Source organism: Thunnus maccoyii, chromosome 13 (assembly GCF_910596095.1).
Source record: "Thunnus maccoyii chromosome 13, fThuMac1.1, whole genome shotgun sequence".
NCBI classification, from domain to species: Eukaryota; Metazoa; Chordata; class Actinopteri; order Scombriformes; family Scombridae; genus Thunnus; species Thunnus maccoyii.
In genome coordinates, this window is record NC_056545.1 from 21,706,388 (window position 1) to 21,724,043 (window position 17,656).

The 17,656-nt window shown below is 39.8% G+C and overlaps 1 protein-coding gene across 11 annotated transcripts in view; it reads right to left on the reverse strand.

The window, feature by feature from the left end:
- Positions 1-15,814, reverse strand: part of LOC121909705 (connector enhancer of kinase suppressor of ras 2-like) — a 31,829-nt gene extending 16,015 nt beyond the window's left edge. For 4 of the 11 annotated variants that reach the window (XM_042430313.1, XM_042430307.1, XM_042430308.1 and 1 more), the window contains exons 1-8: positions 15,335-15,814; positions 10,895-11,058; positions 8,070-8,272; positions 6,775-6,880; positions 5,971-6,033; positions 5,756-5,875; positions 2,612-2,671; positions 2,446-2,514 (exon numbers count right to left, since the gene is read on the reverse strand). In XM_042430313.1, the coding sequence (XP_042286247.1) occupies positions 2,446-2,514; positions 2,612-2,671; positions 5,756-5,875; positions 5,971-6,033; positions 6,775-6,880; positions 8,070-8,272; positions 10,895-11,058; positions 15,335-15,398 (849 nt within the window). In that variant the 5' untranslated portion in view covers positions 15,399-15,814. The remainder of the gene's footprint in view (positions 1-2,445; positions 2,515-2,611; positions 2,672-5,755; positions 5,876-5,970; positions 6,034-6,774; positions 6,881-8,069; positions 8,273-10,894; positions 11,059-15,334) is intronic. The other 7 variants (XM_042430317.1, XM_042430315.1, XM_042430316.1 and 4 more) reach the window with 3 other exon arrangements.
- Positions 15,815-17,656: the final 1,842 nt, after the last annotated feature.

Below are 17,656 nucleotides of genomic sequence, written 5' to 3' on the forward strand. Positions count from 1 at the left end.
CCAGCAAACTTGATGATGGAGTTGGAGTTGAAAGTGGCTACACAGTTGTGTGTGTACATGGAGTACAGCAGGGGGCCCAAAACGCAGCCCTGGGGTGCCCCGGTGTTAAGGATGAGGGCAGAAGAGGTGTGTCTGCCTACCCTCACCACCTGGGGTCTGCCCGTCAGGAAGTCGAGAATCCACACGCACAGTGAGGTGTTTAATCCCCGGTCCTTGAGCTTTGTGACATGCCTGAAGGGAACTATGGTGTTAAACACTGAGTCGTAGTCAATGAACAGTAATCTCACACAGCTCCCTTTTTTCGTCCAGGTGAGATAGGGTGGTGTGGAGGATGTGTGCTATGGCGTCTTCCTTTAAGTACTTGAGTGAATGTAATTAGTTACTTTCCACCAGTGGTTGTTGGTATACAGTGTATTTCTTCTGGTTCCCCATGAGGAGCATACGCTGACACCTCTCCGCTCTGACTTTTGGCCGCCTTTAAACCACACTTCACAGTGAGATGAAAGAGTCTCGAAAGCATAATAAACTCTGCATTTGCACTTATTCTCTTTAAAAAATGGCTGCATTCAGTGGGTGAGTTGACTGACTGAAATGAACCTGACTTGAGCTGTGTAATTATCATACGTCTTGCTGTTGCGCACACAAGTAGCAATTATTTTAGACAAAGGGTGCTATATATAAATTGTGCACCATAGGAAGTTTTTGCTTTCAATTGCACTGAATTTATACAATGCTACTTCAGCAAATAGCAGTGAAAAGGCCCTGCACACCCATACAGACACACACGGGGGGGCGCTTCCTAAAGGCAACATAGGCAGTTGCCTAGGGCATCACCCAGAGGAGGGCGCCAAAATTACACCCAGAAAAAATCATCAGTGAGTGATCATAGCAGTCAGAACATGCTAGAGCATTGAAGGGTATTGTGGAGTGGAGTGTATGTGGAGCACTGCAGTTAGAGAAAATGAAAAGGCAAAAGCCATCCAGGGCTCGGTACAAAAAAAAAAGAAAAAAGAAGACGACGACAAACGTCCTTAGGAGAAAGGTATGCAATTTTGACTGTTAACTTTGCATTTTGTCAATTTTAGCGAATGGATTAATCATGTTAGCATCATGTTATCTTGCTTCTTAGCTTGTTAGGGGGGTGTGACGTTAGCTTGCAACATAAACGTTATTGCCATTGAGTCAAAACTGTCATCAGGCTTTCTGGAGCAAAACAAATAAGCGCAAGTTCAGCTATATAATAATTTGCATAATTTTTGTTGTGTCACGAAATTTAAATTTGAGTAAACAATGTTACACCAGTTTTGATGTAGTGTAGCTTGTGAAGTATAAGGTTAACATTAGCTGAGCTCAGCTGGCAACACTATGTAACCCTGTCAAAAGGTTAATGTTACCTCACACCAACCCTGTCAAAAGGTGCATGCATTTGTATTTATTCTGGGTTGGAATGAAAAAAGTGTCAGGGCAGGCTTTCCAAATTAGGATTGGGAACATGTACATGAGTACACGTGTACTTGCTGCTGAATTTATAATCATTAAGAAAAAAACTGTACATGATACTGTTATTTTTAAAAAGACAACCCGTGCACATATGAATAAAAGGAATGGATAAAGGAAAAACAATAACCATTGCTAAGCAATTGCAGGTATTGTGCTACAGTCTAAATTAAAAAAAAAAAATACTCATTTTTGGAAATTATTGGAGAAAAATGGATGTGTAATCATTTCCCTTGCATAGGCGCCAGGGGAAGCTTGCCTAAGGCACCAAATGTGCTAGGTCCGGCCCTGCACACACACAAGTGTTTTCAATTATTTTGGCTGATTACAGCTCTGCTAAAGTCGGGAGCTATATTAAGTATAATGTGAGGTCGCCTAACCAAATAATTATAAAATTTGAAAGTCCTGCTCTAATGTAGAATGTGAGGAAGATGTAATAAAGCACAGTCAATACTCGCCCACACAATATTGAGGAAACATCTAATTAATAAGTGAAAACACCTGTTGTTTGTTGATGGCCCTACGCAGGTACCACCTGATCAACTGAAAGGCTCTTGTGAGCGTGAGTTCAGTGATTTCAACCGACCATCCAACTGGCCAAGAAGTAACAGACCCATCCAGTCAGAGCAACATATCCACATTCTCAAATACCTATAAGAGGCACAGCAGTCAGCCACTTAGACAATAACAGGTCTAGTGGTGCTGCAGTGGCACACTGTGGATGTACTGCAGCACACATGTGAACATGTATAAAGGAACTGCATACACACTCACACCATACACACAATCTGAGGCAGATCTTTGTGTACAAAACAAGATTGTATGAATTAAACAAACTAACAGAATCAATCCACAAAATGCAAAAACATGCACAAAAAGAATCCACAACTTCAGATAGGAAACATGAAAAACATAAAATAACCCAGAGAGAAAATACTATGGTCTTACCACTGTCTGATGATTGACCTGAATGACTTCATCTCCAGCATGGATTTTCTTACAGCGGTCAGCCAGGGACTGATGGACAGACAGAGAGGCAGAGTCATTAACTGCCGCAAAAATTCACTGTGAATATCTACACACAGTAGGTGAACACAAAGAGACTTAAACTTACTCCTTCTGTCGTCCCGGTGATTACATGCAAACCATCATATGTTGATTTGATATACATGCCCTGTAGAAAGAAAGCAGCACATAAATTTACGTTAACATTTTAAAACAAACCCTAAAACAAGGCTCATTAAACACAATGCATCTCAGCTCAGTCACACAGCCATTTGTAGAACAGACCAAGGTCACAGCATATTTGCAAATATTAGCATTTGTTTTAACCTGATTATTGAGCAAAGTGGGCAAGAATCTGGATTTATCTCAATTCTTGTTCAGCGCCAATGTTTTTCTTCATATTGAGCTGGCATCTGCCTCATCAGACAAATGTTTTAATAACTTCAGAAAGGTCACATGGCTATACTTTTCAAAAATACCAAATATCAAATGCTCCTCAAAACAGACTGAATCAAACATGGAGGATTATTTATCTGCAAATACTGTTTGTCTGTTGCAGAAAAGCTAAAACTCAAAGCTTTCACTAAAAGGGGTCGTAAGTGCATTATGAACAGACGCGCACATACACACACACAAACACACGTCCAGACACACGTTCACACACAGATGTGCATGAGTACACTCACACTGATACACAGAAGCAGCATGCCAGTCTTGAAGATGAGTGTAAGAGGTTTATTTTTAGGCCACTTGGCCCACTGTTCTGTTCAGGTTTCACTGAACGGATGAGAGAACTTCCATGCCCCCTGCAAGCATTCGTGTGGGGGTGGGGCTCTTATTGTGGCCCCAAGCAGGGCGCTCGTGCCTGAGTGTAGGTCAGTGCGAAGATGGAGTTCAACAAAGCACTGATGGTTATATGGTGGCGGCAAAAATAAGTGTCTACTATGCTACTTAACATAGTATCTATAGTATGTCACAAAAGTAAGCGTATTCACAGTCAGTTGTTGAATTTCAGCTCTCTGTATTTTGATCATTTTAACATGGGCAACATGTTCTTTTCATGTTGCTTTTTAGCAGCTGACTCATATGCCCACCAGCTCAGTGAAACCCAGTTTTGGGACAGCTGCAGTCAGCTCCATTAGATATTGGACAGTGCAGCAGCACGCAGTGTTTATGTTTTGCCTCAATATTCTTACTTACTTTGAAATGTGAAATGATACCACAATGGTTGTTTAAAGTGCCAATTTAAAAATTCAACAGCCACTTGTCTTCCAGTAAACAATGTCCCGGTTACTATGGATGACCAGATGAAAACTATTACCAGCAATGTCTCTGGATGAAACCCAGTGACAGGGACACTGTTTCTGTTTATTTTTAATGAAAAATGTTCAATGCTGTGAACACCAGAAATAGGATTCCTTTCATCTGCATTGTACTGGGGAAATATGTTTATCTCGAAACATGGGTTAAATAAAACCAAAACTATCTGCATGGGTCATTACCACTAGAGGCGAATATGCTTTTTGTAATTTGGGTCGACTGAGCCTTTAAAGGTACACTATGCAGGATTTTCCTAAAAAACAATGTATGGACTCATACAAAAATAATCCCCCTAAATCATCACTTATGACCCACTAGAAGTGTGTGGTGGTGTATTTATCTACAGGGACTCTGCCTTCTGCCTGTATTTTCTTATTTTCTTATTATTTTGCTGTGTTCGGGACGTTTCTGGGCGTCAATCTTTGGACAGTGGGTGTGTAGCCTTCAGCCAATAACAGCGCACAGGGTGTAAGGTCAGGACTCTATAAAAACTTAGCGACCTGGTTACATCGTTGTCTCCGTCTCCCTCCTCTGCTCTCTGTCTGTTTGACCGGGGGCAGGGCTGAGCTACACACACACACACACACACACACTCTCAGAGCAGAGAGGCCACAGTGAACAGGATAAAACGTGCACTTCAGCTGCATTCACACACAATCCAGCAATGCGGCACCTTCCCGCAGGGTTGTGCGGAGGTGTGGGCGTGTTTATTTGTGTTTTAGAACGTAACTGCCATGAAAAAATCAGAAAATAATGTTTTATTTATGAGAGTCACTGTTTTGCTCTCGCTAGTGCTGCTCCCTCTCTTCAGTCACTCTCAGCTCGCTCAACCACTGCTGCTCTCGCGCTCTCTCTCACTCTCTCTCTCTGGTGTCGTTGAGCCGAGGAGGAGGGGCTAACTGTGAATGTTTTGTTTACAAACACCAACGGACAAATCCTGCATAGTACACCTTTAAGTGAATAGTTTGTGACCCAAAATACCTACATATGTGTATTTGTATGGTATTTATATCAAAGCTTTGAGCTGAAAGTAACAAATCAGGCAGTTAGTATTAGTGATTGAGCAACTGGATTAACTTTTTTTTTTGCAGTGAGTAACACACATGCTGCATGATAATTTTTACATGCCATATTTGAATGAAACAGAAGTCAATATGCTGTCAAGTGTCATGCGGTTGGGATTTCTGTAATTAGTAGGTTTCACCATCATCCAGCATTATTAGTAGTCTTGTACTTTACTTTTTTTGGTAGCTTTTTTCTTGTGTTCATTTCATCAAACCTGAAAAACAATTTAACATCTATATTTTAAGTATATTAAACCATATTCAGGAGTTATGAAAAGTATATTGGAAGCCTGTTTATGTGCAGGTGCCACATAGTGTTGAGGAGTGTCGGGCTTGTATGCTTCTGACAGACTGTTGTGTTTACCATGAGTGAGTCTGTGCAGTGTGATGCTGTTGAGTTTTAGGAGTTTGGTCCAAAGCAGCTACCCAGCGTGTGACTGGATGACCGTCTCCATAGGTCAGTCATATCTCAAAATGTCAGTATTCAGCATTATTAAAGTTCATTATGAATAAGAGGGAAAACTTTAGCTACGGCATTCATTTAATATGTAAACGAAACATGACTGACTGAAATATCTGAAAGAGTGAATTTCTGCCATTGACATGTATTTTTCTGTTATATTTGTGCAGGGGTAGATGCATCATTAAAACTAGCTAACAATATAATCTGCAGCAATCTACAGAATAAAGCCAGTAATTACTTCATATAGATATGATGTTTATATGTGCAGAGAACAGAGCGACAAATCTTCTGTAACACCACAGAAACACACAGAGCATCCTCTAAAGACTAACTGGGTTGGATGACCAATCAGAAACTCACAAAAAATGAGTTTGGTTCTTTATGTCTGAGTGAGCAAAAGTCTTACCAATCCTTCAGTGGATTTTATGTTGGCAAGCTGCACAACCTCCAAATGTGCAGCCTGGGACACCATGGGATCCGAGGACAGAGAGATAATGTGGTCGCACACTTCAGACAGAGTTTTACACTGGGGAGGAGGACAAATTAGGCATGAATACAATCTTTAAGTGTTAGCGATGTAACCTTTACATTTGATCCAATGGAATAAAGTCAGCGACTCACCACGTGCAGGATTTTGTTTTCTGTTTCGTATACAGAGCAGTCCTGGGGAACATTCAGAGAGCACTGTTACCTCAAGAGAATGTGTCAAAATGGAGTTATTATTGGCATTTTTGCTGTAGGTGGATATAAGCAAAAACCGAGCAGCTTGGCACCTATAACCCCCAACACTCCCACACAGGCATGCACAAACACAAAACAAATGAATCACCAATGCGGAGGCATGCCTCTCTCTCTCTTTCTCTCTCAGCCTTCAACTCTCTCGATTTTAAATGTTTCTCTTAACTTTGTATAAACATTATCCTCGTTAGTGACCATCCTCAAACTATTAAGCATCACTTCTCTCATTATTTACTGAACTTTCAGGGCCATACAAGCCTGCATGCAAAGACAAATACACAGATATTAAAATGTAATCTGCAGAATCTGTAGTTATTAAGCCCAACTTAAACACTTCTATTTAAGTGATTCTTATAAGCAAGTTAATTTATGAAACAAACAAAAGAAAAGTGTAAACACCAACATAATGAAGTGTTGTTCATTCTGATGTCGATAATACAAATTATTTTTCTAAATTTAAGCTTTCTAAAAATGTAGGAAAATATGTGCATCATTTACAGATGTTTCTAAAACTATTGCACACAAATAAACATTACAGTACAATGAAGACAAGTCATAAGGCATTTAGGCATCACCATGAATCAGGTAACTCTTGTCTGGAGGAGGTATTTTGAACATTTCACTGTTGTTAACAAAAAGTTAATAACTGGGTTTGAGTTGTAAATTATTATTAAACAATTTGTTTACCTGTTGTACAATGGTAGTGAGCTCAAGACACAGCTGGATCACGTTGTTTCTGGTTACAGAGTAATCTGCCACTGCAGCGAATGGGGACCTGAAAAAGAAGGAGCACCTGGAATGAACCATTAGATCATTCTTCCTTTGAGACTAAATCACTGGTCAATCTGTGGGAACATTTCCAAACACACAAACACAGGATTCCTTTATTTATATCCATGTTTTTGAATCTTCTAAAGATATTGAGTCAGATTTTAGAGACTAATATTACAATTTTGAGTCCTTATTATACATATAGTGCATAATCAGTCATCATATGTGGTAAAGGCCAGAAATAGCTGACACTGTGTAAAGATTAGTTTGCTATTAAGCTTTTTCTTTTCACCATGATGTCAAGACCCTGGATAAGGATAACAGATATCAGCACCAACACACCCTGTACACACCCAAAAAAATAAAATTTTTATCTTAATTTCCACCTTTGTACTCCAGAGTCCTGTCATGTTTATGCTGCCAAGTGTAATTCTGTCTATAATGATGCATTTTGAACATGAAAATGTTGCTGAATTTTAATTAGAATGCTTGTTGTAGATTATGACTGCATATATGGGAAACAAAATAGCATTTCACTTTGTTGTTTCTGTTGAATGTTGTCAGCTTTGAACTTCTGAATTCATCAAACGTACACATACGCAAGCACACACACACACACACACACACTCACTGGCACAATCCCACAGAGAAGCAAGGGATAAAGCGACATATAAATAGACTTGCTCAGTGCCTTTTTGGCCACTCTGTCAAAATCTACTTATATAAGGCCTTTACTCATCTTTTCATGTCAGCTGATTGGTCATGGAAATAACATTAAAAAAAACAACGACAAAACTGCTCTGCATGTGGTAAAATTTGGAGTCTCTACAAAACACTACATGAACCAATGAATCATGACAAACAAGATTGTCTGATCCTTTCTGAAGCCAGTCTTTCTATATTTAATTTGCTGCAGTACAGCAGCACAACAGGTTCTTTTCAACCAATGTAAAATTAAAAGAAAATGTGAAATTCAAATATTCCATCATATCAGTAATATTGCTTAAAAATCAACTATCACAAGTATGAACCTAAGATTATTTTAAGGGCAAAGACATCCAATCAAAATACAAAGATCTGCAACAAAATCCGCCCAAAATCTCAAGACAAAACACTGTCTGTGCATGAATGTATCCGTGTGTGTGTGTGTGTCATGTGCCTTTTAACATGTTTGAAAGTTATCACACATGCAACCTTTTGTCAAATCTCACCTATCTAGCCATGCCAGAAGGCTTTTGGCGGCAGCAATGAGGTCCACCACAGAGGTAAGAAAGTCATTGGGTAATTTGCGGGTGGCTCGGCCATCGTAATGACCGCTGCGCCGCCTCCCTGTGATGAAGTTCTGCAGGTTCTTGGCCGATGCGTTGAGCTTATGAGAGAGAGTCTTCAGATTCTCAGTCTCCAGCCCGTAATTCTAGAGGATAGAGGAAAGTAAATTCATTGTGTTTGACCAGTTTGTCAGTGTTTGTTTTGACTGTGATGCGTTCCCAGAATATCTCCAGTGCGGAGATGGAAATGCAGCTTTTGTCTTGACACTGTTCTGCGCAGAAAAAGACCACCGGGGCTTCAGCCCACCTTTTAGCGCTATAGAAGATGCTGCTCATATGACAAACGTGAGGAATGAAACCACTGACCCGTCCACCCTGCCCCGCTCCCCTCTAGCTGTCACTTTGCATGTCTACAGAAAGCAGAACACATATTACCCTGTATGCCAAACTGCACGTGCAGGCCTGTGGGCGTCTGTCACGTTAGACTTTCTTGGGAGGGGAGAGCGCGGCAGGAGGGCCACTAATCATATTTAATACAGCAGTGCCTGAGAGACTTAAAACTAAATCCCAGTTACGTAAGGAGCTTTGGGGCTGAAGCAAGGCCCCCCGTGCATCGATGCAGGATGAGAGGACTTTAGATTCAGATTGCATCTGTGACCACAGTCCACAAAATCTACATCCAGTCTCTCTATGTGTCTCAAGGGCTAACACATACCCGTCTTCATCTCTATATTCCACCCTCTCGCCTTCATTCCTACTTCTCATTCATCTTTTACCATCTTCTCTTTTTATACTTCCTCCAGCTCTAACGCCTTTGACACCACCATAGATTTTCTTTTTTTCTGATTGACCCACTGACTCCTCAGCGTGCAAATCAAAATAAAGATCTGAAAAGGAAGGAAATTATAGTACTATATTAAATTGCACTTATTAAAAACTGAAGAATATTGTAACTTCTATCTCCTATGGACAGCATGGCTACAACAATTAGAAGCAAATAGACGACACATGAATTTAGAACTTTTGTAAGTTAACAGATGTCTAAATCAGCAAACACGGATACCAAAATATAACCAACTAAAGGAATATGTAACACACCAATGAGCAAGTGGAAAACAAATGAAATGAAAATGTTTTCAAGAGTTAAGATTTTACTGTTTTGAATCTACTACAGATTTTCTGAGTTAATGATTTTGAAAATGTGGGTTTTGAAAAGAAGTACATATTCATAGAGTGGAGTGATAAGAAAAGTTAACATTTGGTTAGGGCTCTAACTGTTGGAGAAAAAAATATATATGTACATATATATATTCCATATTCTTTGACCTAATAATGTGCTTTTGACTACAGTGAGTGTGATTATGGCTGCAACCACCAATTATTTTCATTCATCTGTCAATTATTTTCTCAATCAATTGACTATTTGTTTGATCTACCTATAAAATATCAGAAAATTGTGAAAAATATCATGCATAAACAGATTCAGGGGAGGCTCAGTGAAATGAAGTGGAAAAATATTACATTAGTTATTACATTGCTTATCAAAAGGAGATCATGTAGAACAACCTAAATGTGTGTGATTTGGTTAAAGAAATAGTTCAGAGATATAGTAGTTTGGGGAATTTTACTGTTTTTCCCACTTTCCCAGAATCAGAAACTAATAAATGCTTTCAGACAGACCTTTTTATGAATTTGGTGTAGTTTAAAGAAGGTCAAACAGCAATATCAGGCTATCTCGGCTCAATCATTGAGTGTCTATGGGATCAAATAACACAATCACAATCCTATATGCATCCAGAAATTGCACAATTGCACAAGGCGGTATCATTAATTGTCTTGTTTTGTCCAAGAAACAGTCCAAAACCTGAAGCATATTCAATTTACTACCATGTAAGACCAAGGAGAGCAGCAAATTCTCACAAATTAGATCCTGGAACCATCAAATCTTTTTTTTTTTTTTTTTTTTTTTTTTAAAAAAAGCTTAAAAAATACCTGAAGAATTAATCAATTATCAATTATTAAAAGTGTGTTACATTCTTCTATCAGGATCTAGTAGGTTTTACACTGGTGGAAGAGACTCTGAACAGGAAGTTACATCATCATTGGTTTTTCTTACATACACATTGTGATCCCGCTGACCTGGATCACAGTGTAACACAGGTCTGAAGGCGCTGCGGTGCCACGTAGAGTGACTGTTAAAATAAATATTATGCTTTCACTCCTTTGGCAGCGCATTAGTCCAATCAGCAGAACAGCAACCTACAACGCTGACACACACAAAACTTGTGGGTCTGAGATTGGGAGCAGAAATCACTTCATAAAGAGGCTGTAATCCATGTCAGCACTGATGACGGCTGTAAGATTTGCCTGTAGAGGATGTTTTGGTCAGATTATTAACTCTGGTAGATTTGCTGTAATGTTTGAGGCCTAAATCATTTTATCTGTTGTGACAGGCAAATGCTTAAAGTTTAAAGCTATCAAAAGTATTTGTGTGTGTTTATAGTGTGTTTATCTTGACAAAAAACAATCAAAATCCTTTTATTCCTTCAATAAATGTCTTACCAATTAGAAAAAAAGCAAAATGTTAATTTTCCACTATCTTTGAAAAAAACTTTTTTTTTTTTTGCTTGATGACAGCACATTTTTGGGGTTTATCCAGTGAATTTTGAGGAGGAACCAAATGCGTTACAGAAACTTCATCCGACAGCAACGGTCTGTGACTCTATCAAGTGAGTGGTGGGACGACAGCGTGGGAATCTTGGACTCACCAGAGCGCAGAGCAAGTCCACGGCTTCCAGTATGAGTTCCTGGTGGCCGATTCTGGACACCCCCAAATCCTCCAGCTCCTGGTGGGTGATACGCAGCAGCTGGTCCCCCCCTACTTTCTCCCTCTCAAAGGTCTTGATGTACTGCTGCAGGCAGTCGTCCAGGCCTGAAAGGAAACACACAGATTGACAGGAAAACTTTCACTACAGCTCGACAAGGCAAAAATTTTGTTTGCTGGCGATAACAGATTTTATTAGTCAGTCAGCTTCTTGTGCAATCTTAACTTGCATTATGTGTTCTAATCTTCTAATAGGGCTTGATATTGCTTTCCTTGCCAGAATATGTGCTGTAAATCTGATTTCGCTGTTTGTGCACAGGTTTTATTTTGTTGCTGTGTCCTATGAGTGAAACAGTCTATGTCTGACAAGAAATCTGACAGATTCCCCCCTTCTCCAACACTTCCACGGCACATTTTCTGCTTTAAAACAGAAAAAGCTTTCAACTAAAAGGAGCAGTGTGTCTGTGCTCAGCTTGTTTTACATCTTTCGGTGCTGCAGCAGGTGTGAGGTCTTTTGTTGACGCAGTTGATGAAGTGCAGCCAACTAAAACAAACCGACAGATTCTGCACCTTCTATCTGCGTCAACGGGTTTCATCGATATACACAGAGTACAGGGTGTGGACACAAGGACAGGAACATCTTGCAAAGAAAAAAAACCCCAATATATTACAGCATCGCAAAAAAAAACTTAACAATTGAATTGAACATCTCTCAGACACAAAAATCAACAAAAATTGCATACTCTCTGTATTATTGGATTTAATATTTTCTAGGTGTTATAGGTGTGATATTGTGTTAACTCCCTGTACTCTTAGCTTCCTATAGACCAGAACGCTGCCCCAATGATTTAGTATTATGTTGAAACTACATTGTTAGATGTTAAACAACCGTTTGATTTTGCTTTGTAAATACATTTTGATTGATGGTTCAGCACTAGAGCTTCCTGGATCTTGAATCTTATTTACAGTTTTATTCACTGTCATATCAAGCAAACACACTATTTGAGAAGAAAAGTATTTCTCATTGATCCAAATATATAAAAAAAATGTTTATATATACAGTACATTATAGCTGAATGTCACCGGACAGTGCTCTGCATGCTAACCAGACGTCCTTTTACCACTGGAGACTGAGAGAGTAGCCTTTGTATGGCCTTTTCTATGCACTCGGTCTGTTTCCATCTTCTCAGTGAGTGAGGGACATACACACACATACACACACACACACACACACACTGACAACTCTTTGCTCATCTTGTCTTTTCATCGCTGTGGACCAATCATATACATGTGACTCAGTACTGTGCCTAAACCTGATCAAGCATTCAGATCAGGTTTAGCTGGCAGCTAAACGGTGGAGAGGAAACATAGGGAGTTTCATGGTTTTGCATAAAATTTAAAGGCTTAACTAATCAGCCTCTTTACCAACTTAATTGAGACTCATTATGTCAATGAAGTATTCCCCATGTTGCCATAGAAACCATGAAGTAGGGTTTTGGCAGGGATTCTCCCTGACCGCAGGACAAAGTAAAGAAATGTGCAAAGAAAGGGCATGCAGCGCTCCAAAAAAGTGACTACATGGTACCATGAGACATTTCGCTAACATAGCTATCTGCTGAATTAATTAGCAATCACTCCTAGGATTTATTTGTTTAAATATTACTGCAAAGCATCATGAAATATTAATTTTGATATACAAATAAAGGTCATTGCCATAGTTTAAATGTTGGATTTGTTACCTCACATACAAACATAAAGTAAGGCTAAAATGCTGTTTATGAATGCTAAAGTCTGGTGGTTTCCCCCTTTTCAAACTGAGCTGCCATATCTTGTTTCCTGTTTGTCCTCTTTGGACTGTAGCATTGTGTAATAGAAAGCTGCTCAGAGTATGCTCTGCTGATTGCACTAAGTAATCTCCGCTGCATCAATTTTCCTGTCCATTTCATGAACGAGTCAGATTATCAGGCACGCTGAGGAGAAATTAAAAGCACAGCGCTGACACGTCCTGATCCCAATTCTAGATAATCCACTGGTAATGTGAAGTAAGAGAGATATTTAAGGCTGTTAACGCTGTTATAATAGATTTGTGTTAATCTGACATGTCATTGATCACTGTCAGTGTGTGTGCGCGCGTGTGACGAGAGAGTGAGCGTGCGAGAGAGAGAGACTGAGAGAGCACAAAGGTAAAACTGATATACTTCACAAAACATGAATTATGTTAATGCACATTGTCAGGAAGAGTAAAGAGATTACACTAAGCCTGCATTACGTGTATGCCTCAAAACACACAGACAATTCACAAAAACAATATCTAAAATGTATATATCACATGTATTTGCACTGCTACTGCTACTTGCTATGTCAAGAACAAATTGTCAGTCAAAGCTGGGATTCTTTTCTCTCTTGTAATGAGAATCTCTTCTTTAAAGCGGCTTTGTCACAGCTGGGAATATAGAGCGTCTTGCTCACACAAAACACCAAAGGGGGGTGGGAGAGCGGGATTGTGGGAAGGTCACGGGGTGCCCCTATTTGGCCTCCAGTGACATCACGGAGCGGTATGCTAATAATGGAACCTGTGAATGCTAACGACAAAATGCTGCCAGTCCTCAGGAGCTGAGAATGGATGCGAGACAAGAATGAACCCACTCCACCCCCCCCTCTCTCTCTCTCTCTTTCTCTCTCCCTCAGTGTCTCTCAGTGCCACTCTGTCCCTCACTTTAAATTACCATTACTGGGCTCTGGGCACAAGAATCGTCTCTGCTCCACTTGTCAGATGTGGGACACTGAAGAACTCTCTCTCTCTCTCGTATCCAGTCTCTGCTCTTTGCATTTCTCACTTGTGCTATCAGCTTATTTAGAGATCATCTTAAATCTCAGTTTAACTGCTCGGGTCATTCTGTCTTTGCATTTCTCCACATCTTCTCCTCCCCGTGTGTCTCCTTTGTCTGTATCGAATCCTCCGGCTACACTTACATTTGTGTCTCTACCGAGCTGGTACGCTCACAAATAACACCCTGTTTAAAAGGCAGCGTCGGACTCAGGTACAATTTGTAATACACAAGTCTGATCCTTGCAATCATAATACGTCTGAGCCAGCAGAAAAAGGCTTAGAGTTATGACTGTGTGTGTGTGTGTGTGTGCGTGTGTGTTGAGGCAGGAAAGATGTATGTATGTGTATGTTTCATCCGGAGCATCTCTGAAGGGCTGTGGCCTGACACGTGAGCACGTGGCTCTGCAAAACAACACAACACACCACTGAAACAATAACAGACAAATACACACACTCGAACATCATCATCCACCTGAGTTCAACATCCCCTCTTATGTTTTGTACATATTTGACATTAACAGAGTGCTTGTGGTAATAACTTTGTCATGCCAACATGCAGAAAAGCAGCAAAGCTAATGAGTTATTTGTATACAAGTAGGCGTGTGTGGGCCATTTAAAGGTTTTTGGAAGCTGAATAAGCAATCAGCTGACACCAAATCTCAAAATGAGAAATAAACTTTTATAACAATCGTATGTTAACAACTTGCAACTTCAATGGAAAGCCCAGGCCTTGATTAATTACAGTTCAGTACAGTCAAAACATGTCTTTCTTGGAGGGTGACCTGAGAATCCCACACAATCTAATTTGATACTCTCCATTTAAACCTCACAGTCTGCTGGATGCTTCTAATTTGTGAATAGATACTCTGATTTACAATGAATAAATCTCTGTCTTCAGAGTTAATTACTAATGGATGAGAATCATCTCGGGTTCCAGTGCACTATGAGGTTTTAAAACTATTTAATCTGGTCCTACATGATGATCTTGTAAGTCAGCTGTGACTTCTTAATGACTTGGAGCATCTGCGGATCAACATTTGGCACAGATGGCTGTGCAAGCTCTGCTATGATAGCTCTAATGTTGCACTTTGCACACATTAAGCTTGGTCAGTAACTTAAACCCCTTTTTTTCTAAGCACAGATTCTGAGCCCAGACCCAGTGAAGGGTAGTTATTTGTGCGTAATTACTGGATCTCCCCCGTTTTCCAACCTCCTGCGAGGCAACCCCGCGTTAACAATACCCACCGCAGGACACAATAGAGGTCTTAAACCGTTGGATTTGTTAGGCTCCGGAGAAGATGTTGGTCTGTGAGGACGACATTCACACTGCCTGAGGGAAAAAAATCGATCAAATGATTTAAGGCTGCAATTAAAAGCCTGTAGAAGCGACCGATTAAGCAAAACCCGAGGCTCAGCAGGTGTTTTGTTCTCTTTGGGCATCTCGAGTGAATATGTGCTGAAATGCATTTAGACTCGCTGTGCAACACTAATCATTGCAGTTTGCAGACATCATTTTTTTTTTTGTATTTAGCTACCATCGTGTCTAAAGCCTACCTTTCATCCAGTCAACCACTTGACTGGAGCTCCACTTGCTCACAGGCTCCATAACCAGTGCCATGGTAGAAGTTTGTCTTGTTCACGCTTGACAAAAGAAAAACACTCCCAACAACCTCACCCCGCCTCCAAAATTCAAAAAAATTCAAATTATAGGGGAGAAAAAATTATGTAAATTCTGCTCTGTTGGGTTTGGGTGTTTACAAACAAAACGAGGTAGGTCCAAAAGGTCCAAAATGTCGCTCTGAGGAGCCTGAGTGCAGACCAGCGGACTTGTGCACATTCCTGTGCTGTTTGCTCGCTTGAAAGAGCTCTTTTATTTGTCATTCACGTCAGGCTCAGTGGCGGTGATGCTGGTGGGTCGCCGCTGGCCGACCCCTCTTCCAAAATACATCCCAGTACCATCCAGAGCAGGCGAGAACAACGCGCACACTATCACTCCGTACTTGTGTCCGGAGAGGCTGGCTTTGCTCTGAGCATCCTCCCTCATACACAGACATGGAGTCATAGCCCTCACCGTGCAAAGTATGTGTGTATGAGGGGTGATTAACGCCACGAAGAGGCAGGATGAGTCTGAGGAGGAGGAGATGTGTACTAATGGGAATCAGTGACATCCTGATTATACTGGATTTGGTTAAAAAAATTAGTGCTGAAGCCATGAAAGACTGGGCTGAGTGACAGCACTTATTTGCACTGAGGTGCAGGCATGAATAAGCAGAAATTAATATGCAAGTGAAGAGGACAATGCTGACTGTTTTTGAAAAGATTAAGATTTTTTTTTAAATTATTATACTTTTCTGATCAGTGGGTAGCTTTACAGTCCATCCATCCAACCACTAATCATAGAATAGGAAGGAAGTGATTTTAAAAGGGTAAAATCCAGAAAAACTGAAAAAGATTAAAAAACGAGAGAAATTTGAATCCACTAGTAGATGTTAGCCTGCCAGTAATTTTATACTTTTACATGAGTAAAATTTTGGATGTAGGACTTTACTTTGAACAGTGTACTCTCACGCTATAGTGTTGCTACTTTTACTTAAGTAATGGATTTGAAAACTTTCACCACTGTTCATCTAAAGGGGTCATGGATAGAAACACATCTCCTCCAATACTGTTTAGTTTGTTTCAGTCATTTTCAAGTTATACGACTTACAATAAATACACATAAATAGTGGTCATTACTTTTGACAGTGACAAACCAAAGCAAGTTTATACTGACTGAAAAGGTGTAGGCTGAAGCCTGAGCTCATTACACTTACCCTTTTTATGTTAATTATTTTGTACAGATCCCTTTAGAATTATACATTGACATTGATTATGCTTTGTATATGTATTTTTTATATGTATATTATATATACCCAAAAGTCCGAAACAAAATTCATATACATAATTGTGTTCATACCTCAGTTTTATATTTGTTAATAATCTTATTTTAAAATATTTTTTAAATCTTTTAAGTGTATAATACATTTTCATTCCCTTTTCAAAACTATTCCACAAATTAATTCCTTAGACTGATACATATGCTGTCACCAGCCACTTATTTTCAGTTGTCTGATGCCTTCAGGTATCTGTGTTCATGGGCCCATCACAACAAATCCACCAAATTAAACAACAAATTATGCCCTCCAGAACGACACATATAAGCACTCTCTGATTTAACACCCCGATCAGCAGGACAGCATTGCTGTTTCAAAAATAAAACTCTTTTATGGTCTGACAACACTATGGTTGAGGATTGGTTAGGTTTAGGCACAAAAATCTCCTAAAGGTTGGGGAGACATGGTGGTTTGGATTGAAAATACTATTTTGTTAAGGTTAGAGGACCTTTGTTGTCATAGTTTCAATGATAATTTGGTTATGATTAATGAACAACCGCATGGGTTAGACCAACATTGACTAATGTTAGGAAATGGGAAATAAACTGCAGTCTCCTGTGTTAAAGTTCAACATTTTGTTGATCCATCCTGACCTCCTCCCCCTGCAGAATTTATGACTCTATAATTATGTCACACTGTTTCCTCCTTTGCTCCCAGTAGAAAACAGTCAGACATCCAGTGGCTGCTAGAGGGCTTTGTCACTTGAACATAAATTCATGTTGTTTTAGGGCACTTGCTGAAATGACTAATGCTCTCATTTTCCTTGAGAGGACAGTCTGCTTACAAAGGAGCCAGAACAAACTGGTTGGAGTGCAACAAAAAGGACATGATCCCTTTACAGCAGAAATAAACATGTTTACAGCCTGGTACAAAAAATGGTTTTGGTCTCTATAGAGAATTTCCCCGTTCATGACAACTGTACGGGGGATGAGTTTTTATATAA